Consider the following 23,206-nt stretch of genomic DNA (forward strand, 5'->3'; position numbering starts at 1 on the left):
AAAACAATACAAGCAAAGCGATGCAGTACGTATATCGGCAGGAGTTATTTCTCGAACAGAGTTGTCCGCCACTGGAACAGCCTTCCTGCAGAAGTAGTTAGAGCGGAAACAATCCACTCCTTTACGAATCGCATTGATCGTCACTTCGCTGCATCGGGAATTAACTGAATGTATACACGAGTACGTACGTACAGTAGTGCTTTAATGCCTTCCGCAGGTCACTCCCGTGGCTGACGGATTGATTAAACCGCTGAAAGCAGGCAGACCCGCAATGAGCCAATAGGCTTTCTGTTACCTGCTCGTCCATGTTTCCATGTTTCCTCCTCCTCCTCCTCCTCCTCCTCCTCCTCCTCCTCCTTCCTCTGCTTGTATGGCGAAAATATGCCTCAAGGAATTATCTAAGAAAGCACACACCCACACGCACACGCACTAACACACACACATACACACACACACACACACACACACACACACACACACACACACACACACACACACACACACAGACATGAACTGAGAGAAATAATAGTAATGAGAAAACAAAAAAAGAATGAGAATAAAGTAAAAGAAAACGAGAAAGAAACACACACAAAAAAAATGGATAGGCGAAGTTAATCCCTAAAGTGGCGGACACACACACACACACACACACACACACACACACACACACACACACACACACACACACACACACACACACACACACACACAGAGGCGAGGGGGCAATCCATCTTTATCTACGGGAAGGGAAGTCAAGAGGAGGAGGAGGAGGAGGAGGAGTAGGAGGAGGAGGAGGAGGAGAAGGAGGATGGGGTGAGGTCTGTTTCTAATACGCAGGTTTTGGGGCATGATATACAACGAGTCACATTGAAATCCTACAGCACTTTTTTTTTTTACTCTACTTCTTTCAATAAAAATTAAATACATTATCACCTAAAAGTCAGTTCACTCCAAGGTCAAGGTCAAGTATCTATCTGTCTATGCGTCTATATATTCTAAACATCTATACCTTTCTTTCTTACTAATTTATATATCTACTAATCCTTACATCTACTACATATGCTATTTTATACATTTATTCTACTATCTATATATCATGAGGAGAAGAAGGAGGAGGAGGAAGAGGAGGAAAAAGTAGAGAAGAGGGAAGAAAAGGGGGAGAAGGAGAAGGGGAGGAAAAGAAGGCAGAAGAGTTGAAGATTTTGCATGGAGAAGAAGGAGGAATAAGAGGAGGAAGAAGTAGAGAAGAAGGAAGAAGAGGAGGAGGAGGAGAAGGGGAGGAAAAGAAGGAAGAAGAGATGAAGATTTTGCATGGAGAAGAAGGAGGAATAAGAGGAGGAAGAAGTAGAGAAGAAGGAAGAAGAGGAGGAGAAGGAGAAGGGAAGGAAAAGAAGGAAGGAGAGGTGAAGATTTTGCATGGAGAAAAAGGAGGAGTAAGAGGAGGAAGAAGTAGAGAAGAAGGAAGAAGAGGAGGAGAAGGAGAAGGGAAGGAAAAGAAGGAAGAAGAGATGAAGATTTTGCATGGAGAAGAAGGAGGAGGAGTAAGAGGAGGAAGAAGTAGAGAAGAAGGAAGAAGAGGAGGAGAAGGAGAAGGGGAGGAATAGAAGGCAGAAGAGTTGAAGATTTTGCCAGTAGTGAAGTGTGAATGCGAGGAGAATAGGTCGGGAGAGCGAGCCACCTCAAAAACGTCTCAGAATTTCCCTGTTGCGTCACTCCCTCGCGGCACGTTCGGTATTCCCAGACACTTCCGCCACATCAATGCTACATCAACTTTTATACAGAAACGGAGGCAGCTCAAGGGCGCGAGATATAACAAGGGGAAACGTAAAAACAAGCCCGCAAAATGACGCCGCTACCGCAAATCGTGTTCAGTTGATTATTTCAATATGCAGAGGCCAGAGTTTTTCTCATCCTCTCCTCTCCCTCTTAAAATAACTCCTCCTTTCCTTTTCGCCTCATCATCTTTCCTTTTTATCCCTTTTCTTTTTCATTTTCACTTTCTTGCCTTTTTCTTCCATCCTTCCCTCTTTCCCATCCTCTTCTTTCCCTCCTCCTTCCATTTCCTTAACCTACATCTCTCCTTTCTTTTTCCCTCTTTTGTTTTTCCTTTCCTTCTGTCTCACCTCTCTTCCTGTCCTTCCTCTTCCCCATCCTCTCCTCTCCCTAATAAACTAACTCCTCCTTTCCTTTTCACCTCCATATCTTTCCTTTTTATCCCTTTTCTTCTTTTTCACTTACTTGTCTTTTTTTCTTCCATCCTTCTCTCTTTCCCATTATCTCCTCTCCCTCCTTCTTCCATTTCCTGAACCTACATCTCTCCTTTCTTTTTCCCTCTTTTTTCCCTCTTTCTTGACTCATTTCTATCCTATCCTCTTCTCAGAAACTCATTCCTCCCACTTTCCTCTCCCTTTTACCTCTTTTTTTCTTTCCTTTTTTGCCTCTCTTCCTTCCTCCCTTTCCTCTTCCCTATCCTCTCTGTGCCTCATAAACTAATTCATCCTTTCCTTTCCTTTCCTTTCTTCTTCGTAACCTGCGTCTCCTTCCTTCCCATCTTCCTCTTTTGAGCTAATCTCTTTCCTCCTCCGTCGCCCACTCACACACACTCACACACTCACACACGCACACGCCAACACATTCACACATTTGCCCCTCTTCCCCTCCCGCCCACTTCACCCACATAACCACACACACACAAACACCAGCATCGCGTATTCAAACATGGAAACAGGAGCGCAGCGGAGTAACACGAGCTAGTCTCCAGTGCCCTTCCCTTGTTTGCCAGGCCAGCTCTTAGTGGCGTCCCAAGGCTGGCTTTTGGGGCCTCCAGGGATTACGTGAGACCCAGGAGAGGGGTGAAGAAATTATATCAGCATTTGTGTGGAGAAAAATACCTCGGGATGGCGGAAGGAGAAGGAGGAGGAGGAAGAAGAAGGAAGGAGGGTGAGGGAGGGAGGGAGGGAAGGAAGGAAGAGGGATTGAGAGAGCGGAAGAGGGAAAAAAAGAAAGAATGGGAAATGGAGAAGGTTTGAGATAGATAGATAGATAGATAGATAGATAGATAGATAGATAGACAGATAGAGAGGGATAGAGAGAGAGACTTGTGGTTAGGTAATAAACACACACACACACACACACACACACACACACACACACCACCACCACCACCACCACCACCACCACAGCAATTAGAGTATATTAAATGCAACGAGATGAACAGACTTTAAAACAAAACATTAACTCACACACACAAACAAACACACACACACCTCCCTGCCCCCTCTTCCTCGTCCTCTCCCTCCCTCCTTCCCGCCCAATGCTCTCAAAAAACCGTCCAACCATTAGAAGTCTTGCACAAAAAGTAGCCCAAGACCCAGAAGACTCGAGGAAACGCGTTTAACTCTTCTGGGATGTGAACTTTGAAATGCAAGACACACACACACACACACACACACACACACACACACACACACACACACACACACACACACACACACACGAAAACGACATTACATTAAAGTCAAAATGTCACCAAGGTTGCTCTCTCTCTCTCTCTCTCTCTCTCTCTCTCTCTCTCTCTCTCTCTCTCTCTCTCTCTCTCTCTCTCTCTCTCTCTCTCTCTCTCTCTCTCAGCAATGGTCTATTCATATATTCGTTTCCCTTCTGAATTACTTCCAATGGGACGCAATTTACGTTACAAACCTTTAGGGTCATGAAATAAACATATAAATACAATGAATAAATAAATTGATGTGTGTGTGTGTGTGTGTGTGTGTGTGTGTGTGTGTGTGTGTGTGTGTGTGTGTGTGTGTGTGTGTGTGTGTGTGTGTGTGTGTGTGTGTGTGTGTGTGTGTGTGTGTGTGTGTGTGTGTGTGTGTGTGTGTGTGTGTGTGGGTGTTTTTTCCTTTCTTTTTCTCTTCCTTTCTCCTTCCTTTTTCTTTCCATTTCTTTTATTTTCTTGTCACCTTGTGTATATTTTCTTCTTTTGTGTGACCAATTTACCAACGTGTGTGTGTGTGTGTGTGTGTGTGTGTGTGTGTGTGTGTGTGTGTGTGTGTGTGTGTGTGTGTGTGTGTGTGTGTGTTGCGTCTGACAGGTTAAGATCATTTTTTGTTACCGCTAAAAAAGTTGGATTACAAAATATGCTTCAGTGTTTTATTCTGGTTTTTGGTTGAATGATTTTGTAATGAGTTGGTTTATTAGTTGCATTCACAGTAGATCGGCCTCATTTTTTTTTTTAGAGGGGGGGGGGAGGAGGGGGGGTGCTTGTGTTATTTATGGTATGAAACGGAAGTACCTGTTATTATTATCATTATTATTGTCATCATTTTCAGGTTATTATTCAACTTGTTTTTTTTTTATACTTTTATCGTTTTTATTGTCATTGTTTTTACTGTTGTTGTTGTTAAAGATGTTGATGTCATTGTAGTTATCAATATTACGTCACTTTGCTTGTTACTTTAAAAATTTATTGATGCAAGTAAGACCTTTTTTTTCTTTTTTTTCATTATTATTATTATTATTATTATTATTATTATTATTATTATTATTATTATTATTATTATTATTATTATTATTATTATTATTATTATCTTCGTCGTCATCATTATTCACTTCCTAATCTGCTCCTGTTTATTTATTTCACATCATCCTTTTTACTGCTCATGCACTGTATTTTTATTCTTTTAATATGCTCACTAAAAGCTGTTACTATTTTTTTTCAATTTCTAATCACTTTCTAATAATCTTTCCATAATTTTTATACACTTAGTTTTATTATTCCTTTTAAAATCACTTACTGCCACTTATAATTCTCAGTCAGTATAATTTCATCTGTGGAGCAAATTTTCATCCACATGATATTAAAACTTGTTTACAGAGAACGATTCAAAGACCAGAACCTCAACGCCAATACAGCTGTTAATCTACCTGACCCTTTTTCATAACCCTTGATCAATAAAACTAATAAATGAAAAATACGAGGTTTTAAGCGCGAACCAATTAGCGTCATTTGATCGGCCTTCACTCGATTTAGTCCTGCATTCCCTACACAGTCTGGCTCCTCTGTTGACGGAAGATGTGACAGAACGTAGAGTCGTGTTATGGAATCGTCTGTTACCCTTTTAAGCTCGTGGTAATTGAATACATTATCAGATTCGAAGGTAGACGTGCGACTGAAATCTTTTGGTTGTTGATCATTTTCTGAATTTGTTTTTGCTTTTTCTGTGAGTCTGGTTCCGTGTTTGTGGGTCTGTCTGTCTGTTAATGTGTTTGTTTGTGTGTATACCTATTGCTGACTGTTTGTATGTATTTGTGTGTGTTTCTTTTGTCTGTCTGTTTGTCTGTTCATTCATATGTGTGTTCGTTCGTCTGTTTCTGCCTGTCTGTGTGTCTGTCTTCCTATTGTGTTATGTTTCTCTGTATGTGTGTATCCTTTGTATGTTCGTCTATCTGTCTGTCTACTTGTGTTTGTGTCTGTCTGTCTGTCTAAATTCCTATTGTGTTCTGTTTCTCTGTATGTGTGTATCCTTTGTATGTTTGTCTATCTGTCTGTCTATATGTGTTTGTGTCCGTCTGTCTGTGTTCCTATTGCTACCTGTTTGTATGTGTTTTCTTTAGTCTGTGTTGTTTCTATCTTTCTACTTGTGTTTATATAAGTCTGTGTGTCTGTATTCCTATTGTGTTATGTCTGTATGTGTGTATCCTTTGTCTGTTTGTCTATGTGTCTGTCTACCTGTGTTTGTGTCTGGCTGTCTGTGTTCCTATTGCTAACTGTTTGTATGTGTTTTCTCTAGTCTGTTGGTATGTCTCTATCTATCTACTTGTGTTTATATATGTCTGCGTTTGTCTGTTTGTCTGTCTCTGTCTGTCCGTTTGTCTGTCTGTGTTCCTGTTACTAACTGTTTGTATGTGTTTTCTTTAATCTGTGTTGTTTCTATCTATCTACTTGTGTTTATGTGAGTCTGTTTGTGTCTGTGTTTGTCTGTCTGTCCCTCCATAACCACCCTCTTCTCCTTCCCTTCTAGGTCACGATGGGCACGCGGCAATGGGGGGTCAGAGCCTGGCTGGTGGGGTGCCTGGCCATGCTCACAGTCTACTCGGTCTCGGCCCACGACACCGCCGCGGGGAGGAACGCTGACTTCGAGGCTGCCGTCATCGAGGACCCTTGCCCGTCCGCTGTTTCTGCCGATGAAACTCTACGGTGAGCCCTTGCCGTGTTTCGCTAGCAATGCAACCGAAATATTATAGTAGGCATAACTAAGCAGACTTTCGGGCGACTCTCCCGATGAAACTCTATGGTAAGGTCTGGCCGCGTTTCACTATCTATGCAACACTGGTACCGTAGTATACATAATAAATAAACAAACACAGGTACCGTAGTCTATGTACATAATAAATAACCAAACACACCGGGGTCTCTTACGATGAAACTCTACGGTGAGATCTTGCCGCGTTTCACTATATATGCAACAAAGACACCATAGTAGGCATAATAAAGCAAACAAACGGGCGTCTCTATCATGAAACTCTACGGTGAGATCTTGTCGCAATTCAATATCTATGCAATCAATGTACGGTGTTGTAAGCATAATGATTAATCAGACACACGGACGTATTCCAGTCCCTCCATTACTAAGAGATGGTCGCTGTTATGCACTGAATCAAAAGTCTACTGCAGCATTTAAACATTTTTATCGCCCTCGTTGAATTTCACGTATTTCACTTCGTCTGATGTTCATTACAGATGACTGGAGGGAAAAATAAATATCAGTTTGAATTGGTTTTATGCCTAACACACACACACACACACACACACACACACACACACACACACAAACAAACAAACACTACACACGAGCTGCAACATTTTAGTACATTTTGGCCGTGAAAATGTAACCGAAAAACGCGTATGTAAATAATTTGTCTACAGTTGAAAACTTATCGTTATTATTATTATTTTTTTTGTGTGTGTGTGTTTGAAGTTATTTTATTGCCATTATTATTACGTCTCGTCTAGTGAAAGTATTTTTTTTGGCAAATTTCATCATTTCGTTTTTTTTTGTTTTTAGAATTTTGCATATTGTATAAATTTACCCATATACCTTTACACTGTCCTTGTTAACTCTCTCTCTCTCTCTCTCTCTCTCTCTCTCTCTCTCTCTCTCTCTCTCTCTCTCTCTCTCTCTCTCTCTCTAAACACAGTCCTTTTTACGAGTCTCACCTTACACCATCTGTTAGCTACAGTAACTTATGTCTTTTCGAAACTCCTGGCCATATATTCAGAGCAAACATGACACACACACACACACACACACACACACACACACACACACACACACGTCCCTTCACACCCATTACTTTTTATGTATTTTTCTTGCTTCGATGGCTTATTCACGTTATATTTCCTTTCACTTTTTTGTTTAACCTTTTCAGTTTATATCTTTTTCTTCTTTGATGAGGAGCTTCCTGTCTTCGGTTTCATAATATGCACATCAAAGAATGGCTTCAGTTGACTGCATAAATCTGCACTTATGGATAGCTCAAACTTTATATGAAAATAAATTCACATAGATATTTCCAAAACACACACACACTATAAAAAACAAGAGGGAGAAAAAAAAGGAATGAATGGAAAGAGAAAAAGGAACGGGAGATAGTAAAACTGACATCATGGTCCAGACTAGAAACTACATCAATTCAAATGGCCACCTAAAGTTTGTATTTCTGCGAGAGAGAGAGAGATTTTTTTTAAGAAGTCGAAGGTGTGAAATCGTGACTCAACCTCTCTTTCTCTTTTCTCGCTCATCGCGGCCACAGAAAAATATCGCTAAGTGAATGAAGTTTGTTTTTCACCTTCCCTCTGTGTGTGTGTGTGTGTGTGTGTGTGTGTGTGTGTGTGTGTGTGTGTGTGTGTGTGTGTGTGTGTGTGTGTGTGTGTGAAGGGAGATGTGCTAACCGATATAATGAAGAAATGCTAATAATGTGATGTAAACTGTAGATATGGTTACAGCTATATATACAGCCTCAGTCAGCTTGCACCATAACTAGAGAGCATTCAATCACTTATAAAACAAAAAAAAAGGGCTAAAAGTTTGTAATCCACAGTGGCTTTGGATCATAACCTGCCTCTTTTCACTTTTTTTTTTTTACAACAAAGGAAACAGCTCAAGGGCACAAAAAAAGGAAACAGTAATATTAAAAAAAGCCCGCCACTCGCTGCTCCTCATACAAAAAACATCAGCTTTTATATAAGTAATCATATGTATAAGAAACTGCTAAGAGATGCAATTGATGGATATTGATGATAATAGATATTGGATGTTGAAGATATGACAGAACATGCACTCAGAGACTAATTTACGAGCTACATGTTACTATTAAAAAAAATAATTGGTTGATGTGATGTGATGATGATGGTGATGATGATGATGTTGTTGAGGATGATGATGATGATGATGATGATGATGTTGTTAATGATAATGATGATGATGATGATGATGATGTTGTTAATGATAATGATGATGATGATGATGATGATGATGATGATGATAATGATAATGGTGATGATGATAATGATGATGATGATGATGATGATGATGATGATGATGATGATAATGATGACAATGATGATGATGATGAAAATGATGATGATGATGATGATAATGATGACAATGATGATGATGTTGACGATGTGACAATATCTCCACTTACAGCCCAATTAAGAGTTACACATTGCCATACAAAAAAAGGTGTCCCTCCACTTATATAAAACTAAGAGGTAAATGTGAAGCAATAAGCATGTGTTGGCAATTTGATGGCAAAAATCGTTATAGGAAGGTCACTAAACCCATCACTTCCCCAGTCACTATTGTTATGACAAAATACACAGAGCAAAAATTGTCCTGTGCAAAAAGGGAATAAAAAAATAAATAAATAATTAGATAAATATAAGTAAATAAAGAATAAATTGCACAGGGTTGTTTGATACCTATGGATGCGATGTCGAATTACTTTAAATATAAAATGATAAATACAGTAAAAAAAAACTAATAATATAAATAAATAAACAACAAATGAAATACAAAAAAAAATATTGCATACATTAGTTTGAATGGATGTCATGCTTGATACTTTCCATGTAGAGAAAAATAAAATAATAAACATATAAATAAATAAGAAGTAAGCGATTTACGTAAAGTTCATCTACACTGTACAAACTTTTTACTTTTTTCTTTTACTTTTTTGCTCGTTTGCTCAACAACAACATGAATGTAAACAATGACTGTAGTAATTAGAAGCCTGTCTTTGCTAAACTAACTTCTGCCTCATTGTTTTTTCTCTTGTTTTGTCAATAGAAATCCAAACACACACAAAAAAAGATGAAATAAAATAGTTAATAGATACTAAATAAATAAGAAGTCTGTGTCTTATGTGAAGTCTATCCATACCCAAAGTTAAAGTTTAATAGATAAATAAATAAGGAGTCCATGTTTTATGTGCAGTCTATCCACACACAAAGTTCTAATTAACACTTCTTTTATTTCGTTACCATTTTCTCAATAACGATGAAAAAAAAAGTCCATGCAACAGCCATCAAGAGTAATTGCACCTGATCATGCACAACCAATTACAAAAACAATTCTCAGAACATTTTTTTCAACTATTCTCTGATTGTCTAATATTACAATTTCTTTATTTTCAATTTTATTTACTCAACTTTACCAACATCACCAAAACCACCACCACCATCATCATCATCATCATCATCATCTGTTTTTCACCAGTTACCTATCTTGTTTTTATTTTGAGGTTAGGCGGTCGGTGATCAACCTTCAAATATCTCTACAAAGTCCTATCATTTTTTTTTTTACAGTTAAGGAGACAGATCAAGGGCTTAAAAAAAAAAGAAAACAATAGTAAAAAAAAAAGCCTGCTAGTTATTGCCCCTAAAATGATTGGAGAGGAATGGCCGAAGGAGAAGTCAGTTTCAGGATATGTCTTCTTTGGTCTGCCATCCCATAGCAATAGGTTCTAAGTGCATAAACAACATTTGAACAATTTACATCAAGAGGAGAAAAGGAAGTTAGGATTGATAAGATGAAGCAGAGATGGCAGAACACAAGAAGCACAAAAATCCTCTATATTTGAGTATTTGAACATTTTACGTTGAAAGGAGAAAAGATAATAAGGATTGATAAGATGAAGCAGGGATGGCAGAACACAAGAAGCCCCAAAATCCTCTATATTTGAGCATTTGAACATTTTACACTGAAAGGATAAAAAATAGTAAGGACTGATAAGATAAAGCAGAGATGGTAGAACACAAGAAGCCCATAAATCCTCTACATTTGCATCTAATTTACAAAAACAGTGTAATAACAATATCCGGACATTTAATTAACAAGGAAAGAAGAAGGCTAAGGGCTGACAAAACAAAAGCTGGAATGGGAAATAACCACAAACCCAACCCTCTGTACAGGTGATGAACAGAATAGAGAAAGTCCTTAAACTATCATCAGGAAAGTAGAAGTGTAAAGCAGTGACCAGATAAGTAGATACCCACACAAAGCAATGACCATGTAAACAAACACATACAGAGTCATTCTTGAACATTTCGGCAAGCAATCTCACATATTTGACTAGATTTTTGTAAGAATTTTGGGCATTTCTGGGGGTAGTTTTATGACCCTGGTGGTAGTCTGACCCTTCCTCTGTACCATGAACCTAACAAAACACTCATTAGAAGCCAATTGATCTCATTTTTGGCCTTTAATATTAGTTGGTGTGAGAGGTGGACGCATCTAAGAATACTGATGCTAAACAAACAAGCAGGTGAGGTAATGAGGTGATATAAATTTCAATCCTTCTCTTGCAGGTGTCGGGTGAAGCGCGAGACAGGGGAGCCCTCAGCCCTCACCCCTGAAGAGCCCTCCATACTGCTGGTCGTGAAGAAACAACCGGCAAACCAGGAAGACGAGGACAAGGAGGATGATCAGGAGTGGGCCCAATCACTGGTGGAGATCAACAAGCTTCCAATGATGGGGGACGACGTGATATCCAAACTCCATACAGTTGTGAGGCTCCGACGCAACACACCGGAGCGACCACACGCCCAGCCAAGCTACAGGCAGGAAGTGAGGCGGCCAAGATTTCGACCATGGGGAGGCAAGCGAAGCGACAACGCCGTAATAGGACGAGGCAGGCTGGGGGACACTCGGGGCATAGCAGGACGAGCCAGACTGGAGGATATTCTACGAGTGTGGGTTGCCAATCGAGGAGCCCTGGCCAATGGGATGGTCTGGCGTGCTGCTGCGCTTAACCCTGGATTTGAGGCAGACACGAGGTCCAATGTTGACACGAAGAGAATAGCGTTCAGTCCGTGGGCAGGGAAGAGGAGCGAAGAGGATAAGAGAGGAGGGTTCAGCGCGTGGGCAGGAAAACGAAGTGAGGAAAACTACAAGAGGGGGTTTAGCGCTTGGGCAGGGAAAAGGAGTGAAGACGAGGATGAGAAGAGAGGGTTTAGTGCTTGGGCAGGAAAGAGAAGCGAAGACGAGGATGAGAAGAGAGGTTTTAGTGCTTGGGCAGGGAAGAGAAGCGAAGACAAGGATGAGAAGAGAGGTTTTAGTGCTTGGGCAGGGAAGAGAAGTGAAGACGAGGATGAGAAGAGAGGTTTTAGTGCTTGGGCAGGGAAGAGAAGTGAAGACGAGAGTGACAAGAGAGGCTTCAGTGCATGGGCAGGGAAGAGAGACGACGGGGGCGACGAGAAGCGAGGGTTCAGTGCCTGGGCCGGGAAACGCAGCGACAATGATTGGGAAGGGACGCGAAGGAAGAGAAGCACCGACAATGAAGAAAAGCGGAAGTTCAGCGCTTGGGCAGGGAAGAGGAGCGAGGAGAATGATAAGAGAGGCTTCAGTGCATGGGCCGGAAAAAGAAGTGAGGATGAAGATAAAAAGAGAGGTTTTAGCGCCTGGGCGGGCAAGAGAAGTGACAACGGAGATGATAAGAGAGAATTCAGCGCTTGGGCGGGGAAGCGAGATGAGGTTACCGGCGATAAGCGAGGATTTAGTGCCTGGGCCGGGAAACGCAGCAATGAAGAGAGTCGGGCAACATTGAGCACCTTGGTGGGCAGGAACGATCCACTCGGCCCTTTTACGTGGAAGAACCATAACAGCAATGAGGAAGAGAGGCAGTTCAATGCTCTAGCGGAATGGATGGACCAACTTGGACCGAGGGAGGGCAAGAGAAGGTAGAGGGACAGCAGGGTACGTACAGCAGGCCAAGCTTCGGAGGGCGGCCAACTGCTTCTAGTAACTAATGTAGGTGAGCAGAGAAAAAGAAGACTGACAGGCATTTTTTTACAGCAAAGGAAATGGCTCAAAGGCAAAAAAACAAAAAATAAATAAAAAAGTATGCTAAAAAAAGAACAAAAAAAACAAAAATCGCCCCCCCCCCCCCCGAAAAAAAAAAAAGGGCTCAAAGGCAGAAAACAAAAAAAGTATGCTAACAAAAAGAACAAAAAAGACCATTAAAAAAAACTAAAAAAAGATCCCCCCCCAAAAAATAAAAAAATAAAAATGTTACCGATCCTCTCTCTGTTTAATGTTAGTGTACTTCATCTAGTTCCGGCAAATCTTGTAACTTTACCTTCCAACTAATGAGTCCTCTTGTCTACCCAGATTTCTGTGATTATTGAGCAGACACTATGTTACCTGGGTTGTCCATCTGTCATCACTTCCACCATGTTATGACCTGAAAAAGTCTAGTATTTTTCTTCTTTTTTTTTCTACAGCTAAGGAAACAACTCAAGGGCAACAGAAAAGGTGTATAAAAAAAGCCCGCTAATCGCCACTCCCACAAAGACAAAAGTAATAAGTGACCAAAAGAGAGGTCAATCATTGTTAAAACATCTTAAACTTATGCCTGTTCCGTAATTCATAATGCTTGATGCTTGTCTCCATATTTACACTCAATACTTTTCTCTCCATTCCTCCTTGTGCACTTCTGAGACTTCTTTGGACATTTCATTTTGTAAGGGGCCAAGTTTTTTAGCCCTATCTTAGGCCTGGCAGGATACAGTGATTGTACACTTTTCCGTTCAAGGAGAGGGACAGATTGATACTCATGGAATTATGATGTTTACCAAAAGCACTCCCACCCATTCCCATTTCTATTTTGTTTTATGGGTTGAGTTTAATCACTTTTCTTTACTATAAAATAATACTATTGCAAAATTATAAAAAAACATTCCTTCCCTCAGGGTTTCTCAGCTTACCAAGAACACAGCCCCCAGAGCCAACAACGACCACCACCACCACCATCACTACCAGCACCACCCACCACCTCCACAACCTCCTGCTGCCAGTAATACATCAGCCTGGACTCAAGACAACCTCAGCCCTGACACCGGCTAGATGATACTTCTCAGTGTTGTAGGCCCTAGATCCTCACCTAACCATCAGTAATGCCTCGGAAATACAAGAAAGTTAAGATGGCAATTCATACATATCAACAGTGTTTCAGAAAGGGAGAAGTTATATTAAATGAAAGACATACTAGACTGAACTGAAGATAATGTGGCAATAGTCAAGAGATAATTTCTATTAAATAAGATAGAAATGCTGGACTGAATTTACTATTGTGTGGTGATGGTTGAGAGATGAGTTCTGTTGAATAATGTAGAAATACCTGACTTATTTGAACATTATACGTAAATAGTTGAGATGAGTTCTATTAATAAAAGAGAAATGCTGGACTAAATTGAATATGTTTGGTAGTAAATGAGAGGTAAATTGTGTCAAATCAAATGAAGATGCTGGGAATGGGTTAAAATCTACAATACAACGAATTAGCCATAACTTAAACCTGTGAACCTGATGCTGAAATTAACCACAAAAAAATGTACAGAGAGAAGAAATTTAACTAACCCATATTAACCAAATCAAATGGACTTCCATAACTAAATATACTAAAAACTGGAGACTTAAATCATCTTCATATAATAACAAAGATGATTATAAATAGATATGAATAGATTAAGAGGAGGGTATCAGGACACCTCTTCTCCCGAAATTGACCTATCTTTCAGCCACTCCCCTGGACTTTTTTTAGGAGCAGTGAGTAGTGGGCTTTTTTTTCATCATTGTTTCCTTTTTTTGTGTGCACTTGACCTATCCCCTTTGCTGTAAAAAAGAAAAACAATTACATACTCTATTGTAAGAAGGATAATTTCAACTGTATCATGTTAATATGTGCGGTGTATGTGTGTGGAAAGCCAGAGCAGTCTTATAATGAAACAAGAACTCCTATTATTACAGAAGCTAATAATAAAAATGAGTATTACAAGATGATGCTGACGACTTAAGAACAGTGTGGTGATGACGTTATGGTGCGTGCGCTCGGCAAAGTGAGTGTGGTCTTTTATGAATCGAGGACACCGTTGCCAGATTGTCTAACTCAGAGCATAGTATTTACCGGTTTCTGACGCCTAACTATTGCCAAGAAACATCAGGAATTAACTATTTTAACGACAATTATAAGTGAATCTCCTTATTGGGGTCCATGAGACAGTTTTTGGGTCGGAAGTTGGTAAATATAAGAGGCTGAGTAAGACAATCTGGTATCGTTGATCAAGGGTCCAGGAAATATTAGCCGAGATGTAAAAATCACCACAGGACAAAAAAAGTGTAATCTCTTGTAGAATATTTCCCTTGCCTGCTGTTTAGTATATCACGGCGTGTGGGTGTGTGGGTGGGAAGGTGGCACATAAATTTTCAGGACTCACAGAAATTGTAAATAAAAATGGCTTATAAAAATAGTACTGGTGGAAAGAAAAGAGGAAAAATTTATTCATGACAGTAAAATGAAGAATATGTATGTATAAAAAAGTCTATATGGTAGTAAGATAATTAAATAATCTCTCTCTCTCTCTCTCTCTCTTACTATATATCTCTCCTCTGATTCACTTCTGTAGCTTTAGTAAGGCTGGACTAAGGCTGCAATCTCTCTCTCTCTCTCTCTGGCTTGTCTCATGTCCCTCAGTATAGAAGGTTTGAGCATTCACCTAAAACAACCCCCACTACTATTACTACTACTACTACTACTACTACTACTACGACTACTGCTACTACCATTACTGCCAGCACCACCACAATCCACCACTGCACTGGGCCAATAACAGCAACAGCACTTCAACGTAACACAACACTGGGATACAAGAACCCGAGCAGGATGTTGTGAGTTCATGTGATACTAAATAAAAATAGAGCAGGCAGTCCATCTAATTTTTGTCTCCCCTATTAACCCCTTGAGTGAGCATTTCCTACCAGAGGACATCACCAAGCTACAGGAATGGAATAAAAAGTGGCTGCTACAATTCAATGAAGAAAAATGTAGTCATGCGTTTTGGGAGGGGATATCCAGCATACCAATACCACATGGGAAACACTCAACTACCCACCACAGAGGCAGAGAAAGACCAGCTGGGAGTATAAGTTACCAGGCTAGCAGTGAAGGGATATCCAGCACACCAATGCCACACGGGAAACACTTTCCACAACAGAGGCAGAGAAAGACCTGGGAGTATAAGTTACCAGGCTACCAGAGAAAGACAAATCCGTGCCAATTGCAGCGGACGAGTTAAAATCTCCATTACAACAAACTAGCCTAACTTAAACCTGTGAACCTGATGCTGAAATTAACAAAACAAGGGATATAAGAGAAAAAAATAAAGATTCAATGAAGAGATGTGAAAATGAGACAAGGAAGCAAAAAGGAGAGGGAAATAAAGGAGAAGAAAGGCATAGATAAAATGTGCAAAAGTGTGTAAATGGAAATGAAAGAGGAGTAAAGAGAAAAAGGGAGAAAAATATAATATTCTTCTTTATATTTTTTCCCTTTTATGTGAAGAGATGTGAAAAATAGACAAGGAAGCAAAAAGGAGAGGGAGATAAAGGGAAAAAAAGGCATAGGTAAAAGGTGCAAAAAATGTGTCAATGGAAATGAAAAGAGTAAAGAGAAAAAAGGGAGAAAAATATAAAATTCTTCTCTATATTTTTTCCCTCTTCTTAACGTGACTGGACGAGGCGAAACAAAAGAAAACTCATCTTGGACTCGACATTTTCCTCCTTAATTTTGACATGACAAGGTAAGGAAAAGGATAATGGAAAAAACTGTATTCCGATTCTATATTCTCTTTTTCTCCTAAGATGACAAGATAAAAAATTAAATGCCTAACTTTTAATCCAATATTATCCTCTCAAAAAACATTAAACACCAAATTTTCAACCCAATATTTTCCTCTTAACCCGGTAGCTGCGGGGATCATGTTTCTTAAAGGTCCCTCTAAGTGAGAAAAATTAGAAAAAATCATCACTCACACAAACCATTTCATAATATATATCAACGCATTTGTGAGCAGTTTATGCATCATTTATTTTGGGGGGTTTATATCATGGCAAAAATTTGGCCCATCACTGGTGCATGGTAAAGCCACAAATTTGGCCCATCGCTGCTACCGGGTTAAAAAGCAATAAACACCTAATTTTTAACCCTATATTTTCCTCCTAAAAACAATTAACACCTAATTTCTAACCCTATATTTTCCTCTGAACATTAAACACCTACTCTTTAACCCAAAATTTTCCTCTTAAAAAACAATAAACACCTAATTTTTAACCCCATCCATTCCTCTTTCTTATTACAACACAATGCAAGGAGACAGAATAAAAGAAATATCAATCTTGACTATATATATTCTTCTTTTACCTCCCAACAACATGACTGAGAGGGAAAATACAAGCAGAATCTCACTTTCGTACATTTTTCTTTTTCCCTTCAAGCAGTGGTTCTTAAATGCCCCCTCTAGGAATGGGTCTTCCCTTCACACACACACCCCTTGCATATTACCCCAGGCTCTTAAGATAAAATATTCCAACAACAGACTCTCCACCAAAAACTGACCTCTCTTTTGGCCACTCTCTACTTTTATCTTTTTTAGGAGCAGCATTTGGTGGGGTTTTTTTCATGCCCTTGAGCTGCTTCCTTTCCTGTTAAAAAAAGAAAGAGAAAAAAAAAAAGACACCTCTCCACCTGAAATTTTGACCTCTCTTCTAGCCTCTCGCTCTGTTTCCTTTCATCGGAGCAGCATCTGGGGGGCTTATTTTTTCTCTTTTTTTTTTTTTGTCGCTTTTGTTTTTGCCCTTGAGCTGCCTCCCTTACTGTACAAAAAAAAATAAAAGATCTGATGTTTTCCCCAGGGCTCACAACCCCTGAAAACTACAAACACCCCTCAGTTTAACCCCTAAAGGACAGCTAACGGGAATTCCCACTCAGGCGGAGAAAGGCAGAAAGTCGGGGTGCAGGAATTCCCGTCATCCGATTTCCCACCAAGATTTGTACTTTCCAACATCATATCGTCACCCTCATAAAATAATCGCCTCAGTCATTTTTCAGCGATTTCCAGGTTTTGTCTATATCAGTTTTTCAGCATATGACGCCCATTTTTGTATAGTTGCCTTCATCATTCAGGGTTTGAGTATCCTAGAATTGGTCTCTTCATTTCTGCCTAAACCTTAAGCTAAATGAAATAATGATACTTCTTTTCTGATTTCCTGAGAAGTAGAAAATAATGACTCAGGTGGTCTGTTTACGAAGGTGACGATATCTCCGCCGTGCTGCAACCGAGGGACTTCTAGTTTCTTTCATCGGGTAAATGAAAGATTGGCGATGTAAAAGGACTATGAACTATTGTGTGTTGGTTTCAAACTGCCACACAGGGCACTGATGAAGAACACCTATATCGCCAAATTTTATCAACGCGGCACACACTCACGAGCAGAAAATCGCCCTCTAGCCCGTCCTTTAGGGGTTAAGAACCACTGCTTTAAGGACATGAAGAAAGACATAAACTTACTCTCTAAGGTTTACTGATACCAGCCAGCCCACCTTAAGACACTGAACACAGACCAAGATTGAGATACACTTCAACCCATCTCTGCATCACAACACAGAAGACTTCACATTGGATCTTTCTGTTGCATTGCTAGGTCTGTTTGAATCTCTTGTTCCATGTGTAAGGCCGTTGTACTGTCTCTCCACTGCACATCTACATCAGCTACAGTCCGAATTACATATTATGACTAGTGTTTGCTTTCCCTATTTCAAGCTATGGCAGTATTTCCTTTTTTCGCGGCATATTCACATTAATTTACATCCCCTATTACGTAAGACTCAAGGGCAACGTTGCCAGACTGTCGTACTCTGCCTCTTATGTTTGCCGATTTCCGACCCCAAAACTGCTTTCATTACCCAAATAACTGCCTTCGTATATGGTTATCGTTTAAATGGTTAATTATTGGTGCTTCTTGGCAACAGCTATGGGCCAGAAACCGGTAAAAACGCAGCTCTTGAGTACGATAATCTGGCAACCGTGCTCAAGGGCCAATGAGACGGAGATGAGCACCGAGGCAATGCACAACTATAGTGTATGCCCTAAACTATACCTTTACCTATTTACTTCATTCTGCATCCTCTATTATATATTATGAACGCATCTTCTTTCTCTCTAAGGTGGACTCGTATTGAAATTTACAGCTTCTATTGCACCTTCTTCTAGATATTATGACTGTACCTTCTTTCTCTCTAAGGTGCACTCGTATTGAAATTCACAGCTCCTATTACAACCTCTAATATATCATGACAGAACCTTCTTTTTCTCTACAATTCATTCGTATTAAATTTAGCTTCTATCACACACTATGGCTGTACTTTCTTTCCTTTCAGAGTGCATTAAAATTACATCTATTAAAATACCACAGAGGAGTTCAGGAATAACCTTTACATGTCCTCAAACAGCCACTGTTTATCCCTAAGCAAACATTAAATTCTATACCATACCTCTTCTTTCTCTCCACCCTTCTTGGCATGCTTAAAAATTAGAATACATCACACTCACAGGAAATAAACTTAATAAACTATAAGCCAATGGATGCAGAAATGAAGCACAAAAAATAAACTTCATAAACTATAAGCCACTGGATGCAGAAATTAAGCACAGTATTAAAAATAAACAAAAATTAAGTTTAACACATCTTTATACAGAAAGGAACACTACTAAGGCATTGGAATGTACGTGAATGGGAGCGGATTCCTTTACTGTAAAAAAAAAAAATGATGACAGCTGTGGTGGTGGTGGCAATGGTGATGCATGATAATAATGATGATGTATGAGTGGAAAATGATGATGATGGTGATGATGGCAGCAGTAGAGAAAGTGGGAAAGTTGAGAAGCACAATACAGCAGAGGGCAAAGGAACTGCATCTGGAAATCCTTGCCACTAAAACTAAATGTAAGAGAAATGTAGACTATTAAAACTACGACCGAAAACCGCCAAGAAAATAAAATATGAAGAGAATGTAATATATTGACCAAAGAGAAAAGTATTACCAAGCATAGTAAAGAAATAAGATCAATGACAAACTAAACTGATTGTAAGAGGAATGTAGACTAATAAAACTATGACAGAAAACCACTGAGAAAATAAAATATGAAGAGAACTTATTATACAGGACAAAGAGTAAAGAAGTATGTAGAACCATTTAGTAGAGAAATAAAATCTATGGGAAACTAAACTATATGTAAGAGAAATGTAGACTAATGAAACTAAGACAGAAAACCACTGAGAAAATAAAATATGAAGAGAACTTATTATACTGGACAAAGAGTAAAGATGTATGTAGAACCATTTAGTCGAGAAATAAAATCTATGGCAAACTAAACTAAATTCATGAGTAATATAGACTAATAAAACTAAGACAGAAAAGCAATGAGAAAATAAAAATGAAGAGAATGTAACATATTGACCAAAGAGCAAAGTATTACCAAGCATAGTAAAGAAATAAAATCAATAAAAAACTAGACTGATTGTAAGAGGAATGAAGACTAATAAAACTCAGACAGATAAGCAATAGAAAAAAAAATATGAAGAGAACGTAATATATACTGGCCAAAGAGTAAAGTAGAACGAAGCTTAGTGGAGAAATAAAATCAATGACAAACAAAACCATAAGTAAGAGGAAATTATGACGGAAAACCACTTGGAAAATAAAATATGAAGAGAACGGCCAAAGAGTACAAGACCGAGCTAAGTCGAGAAATAAAATCTACGACAAACTGAACCAAATGTAAGAAGAATGTAGTATAATAAAACATTGTCGGAAAAACACAGAGAAAATTAAACCTGTAGACTACGTAATATAAGACCAAAGATCAAACTTAGTCGAGAAGTGATATCAATGGCAAACTAAACCAAATGTAAATGAGATGTAAAGTAATAAAACTATAACAAAAATGCTGAGAAAAAAAAATCTGAAGGAAACATAATATATTGGCCAAAGAGTTCAGTAGACCCAAGCTTAGTCGAGAAGTGAAATCAATAACAAACCAAAACTGAATGTAAGACAGACTCGGTTCTTTAATAAGTTTTGATTCTTGTCTGCTTCCATTCAGGACCTGAGCCATAGTCCAACACAGCAAGTTTGTCAGCTACCGAACCAAACACAAAACACTATGAAAATTCCTTATGCGTACAGAATTTGGTGTTGATACAGAAGGTAAGAAATTTAAGGAACCCACACCAGAAATTTAGTATCGAGTTAGTTTAGTTGGCTTAGTATTGAGTTTAGAGTAGAAAAAACAGACTATTATGGAGAATATACATTAGTTTGGGTGCTTACAATGACACCTGAACTTAGTTAATAAATAAATAAATAAATAAGAAAGGAAAATAAAAAATATCACACTCAAGACTCAAGAACTGGATGAAACCAAAGCAAAGTATTAAATAACTATATAAAGGAAGAACTGATTAAAAAAAGAGTATCCCCTAAAATTAAACATTCAACTAAGACACTCATTATCACCATCGACCAGACTAGGCTAAGTTTCCTGAGGTACACACTGGAATGCGGACAAAGCGAGGCAAATCAAACCACCGAGGAAGGCAAAACATAATGGGCCGTATTACAAATCGAATCCGAGAAGTTTCGGGTCCCTACAGAGTTCAGTTTAGGGGCTGTATTACAAGTCGGATCCGAGAAGTTTCGGGTCTCTACAGAGGTCAGGATGAATAACTCTGTAGGGACCCAAAACTTTTCAGGTTCAACTTATAATACGGCCTAATGAAATAGTACAAATCAGAGACATTTCGAAGCTGCTTTTACTTATCAAATTCACCTAACAAACCTAACCAAACCTGACCATAGAGAAGAAAAAAAACATATAGACAGCATGAATCAGAAAAACATATAGAGACAGTATGAATCAGACATTACTAAGCTGCTTTTTGTTATCAAATACACCTAACAAACTTAACCTAACCTGACCACCAAGAAAAGAAAAACACATAGAGACAGCATGAATCAGAGACATTACCAGTTATCAAATCACCTAATGAACATAACCTAACCTAACCACCGAAAAAAGCAAAGCATACAGAAAGAGCATTGATTAGAGATGTTCCCACGTTTCATTTAGTTATCAAACACAATTAACAAACCTATCCTAACCTATTTCCAAGTTGCTTTTAGTTATCAAACCACCTAATAAACCTAACCTAACCTAACCTTACCACCAAAAAAGCAAAGCATACAGAAAGAGCATTGATCCAAGGTGTTTGCAAGCTTCCACTTCTAGTTATCAAGCCATCTGATAAACCTAACCTAACTTAACCACCAGGAAAACCAAAGAAATAGAAAAGCAGCATAAAATGGAAACGTTAATAAGTTTCAATTGGTTATCACACCTAATAAACCTAGCCTAACCTAAGACATTTCAAAGCTGCTTTTAGTTATCAAACCACCTAAATCTTAACCCAATCTAACCTGACCAACAATAAAAGCAAAGACATACAGAAACAACAATGATCAAAGGTATTTCCAAGCTGCTCATAGCAATCAAACAACCACACCTAACAGACCTAACATGACCCTCAAGAAAAGCAAAATATACACGAACAGTAGGATTCAGATATTCTCAGCCACCTCTCCATCATCCAACAAAACCACTTAACAAATCAAAACATTCCAACACAGCACAAAAGAAAGACGCTCTGAAGCTCCTCTCAGTCCTCGTAGGAAGGGATGTCATCAAAGGAGTACCCCTCGTAGCCCTTGAACGCATAGTAGGCTACATAGGAGTGATAGGCGCCAGGGATGAACATAAGAGCCCCGAGGATGATGACCGGCCAGGTGCGGTCGGCGTACTTCTCATCAAAGTAGCCCGTCACAAGCAGACTCCCCATGACCAGAAGCAGCGTCCCAGCAGCAAAGAGCACCAGTGCGTAGCCTATGGCCTTCCAGGGGATGCGCTTGGGCCCAGGCTGTTAGTGGCGGGATGGCGGAAGAGGCTTAGAATGAGAGGGGATGTTTAAAAAGAGGGGTGGATAAAAGATATTTCCAAGTCCATCATTCTTCTCACGGTCAAAATTATTGGCTCATTAAGTGTTATGGAAGAGCTATGGATGATGGCGGAAGAGGCTCAGAATGAGGGGGGAGGATAAAAGATACTATTTTCAAGACTGTTATTCTTCTCATGATTAATTTTATACGCACTTTGTTGCAAACGAAGAGCTACAGCTGTCTCATAGCAACTGTGGATCCAATATTCATGACTTCAATAATTCATGGAGTTCCCAGCAAACATTATTAGTGGGCAACGTGGTAGTTTGTAGGATGTCGTGCGGAACCAACTCACGCACTACAGAGTAATGCTGGGAACTTTTATTTATAGGTATTGTATGGCATTATCATGTACTGGAAATTCCTCTCAGGCATAAATTGGGTCACAGGATTTAAGTGCTTTGATTATTCTCTGGAGTCTCTGCCCCCTATCCTCTTAGGAGTGTCATAAGCCAACTGGATTTCTAGGCCAGTCAGATCAGCCACAGCTCTCAAACTTAACAGGGAAACTAGAGAGGCAGGTATTGACAGTATTATCAAGCTATCATAGAGCCATTCTATAGCCACACACTGCCCTCTGATCTTAAAACAAATATTAAAGCAATACCTACACCATCATATACCTTAAACTGAGCATCGACAAAGCCATCATCCTCTTGTGTGAGCCTCTGGTATCGTGCGGAGGAAGTGGGCGCGGTGAAGGAGCAGGTGGAGGAGGAGGAGGAGGAGGAAGTAGGAGCGCGGGCGTCCTTGC

At 39.4% G+C, this 23,206-nt stretch overlaps 2 protein-coding genes across 13 annotated transcripts in view; one reads left to right on the forward strand and one right to left on the reverse strand.

The window, feature by feature from the left end:
• LOC127001909 (uncharacterized) overlaps window positions 1-21,751 on the forward strand; it is a 39,537-nt gene extending 17,786 nt beyond the window's left edge. Inside the window, exons 2-5 of one of the 6 annotated variants that reach the window (XR_007755539.1) lie at window positions 6,024-6,199; window positions 10,874-11,667; window positions 11,719-12,318; window positions 13,256-21,751. Coding sequence is in view for 1 of the 6 variants with exons in the window: in XM_050867142.1 (XP_050723099.1) it covers window positions 6,030-6,199; window positions 10,874-12,248 (1,545 nt within the window). In the remaining 5 variants the exon portion in view is untranslated. Of the gene's footprint in view, window positions 1-6,023; window positions 6,200-10,873; window positions 12,319-13,255 lie in introns of all 6 variants that reach the window. The other 5 variants (XR_007755537.1, XR_007755538.1, XR_007755540.1 and 2 more) reach the window with 5 other exon arrangements.
• The window catches only part of LOC127001912 (COMM domain-containing protein 4-like), a 74,588-nt gene that overhangs the window by 49,637 nt on the left and 1,745 nt on the right, over window positions 1-23,206 (reverse strand). The window lies entirely within an intron of this gene.

This window comes from Eriocheir sinensis, chromosome 22 (genome assembly GCF_024679095.1).
Source record: "Eriocheir sinensis breed Jianghai 21 chromosome 22, ASM2467909v1, whole genome shotgun sequence".
Taxonomy (NCBI): Eukaryota; Metazoa; Arthropoda; class Malacostraca; order Decapoda; family Varunidae; genus Eriocheir; species Eriocheir sinensis.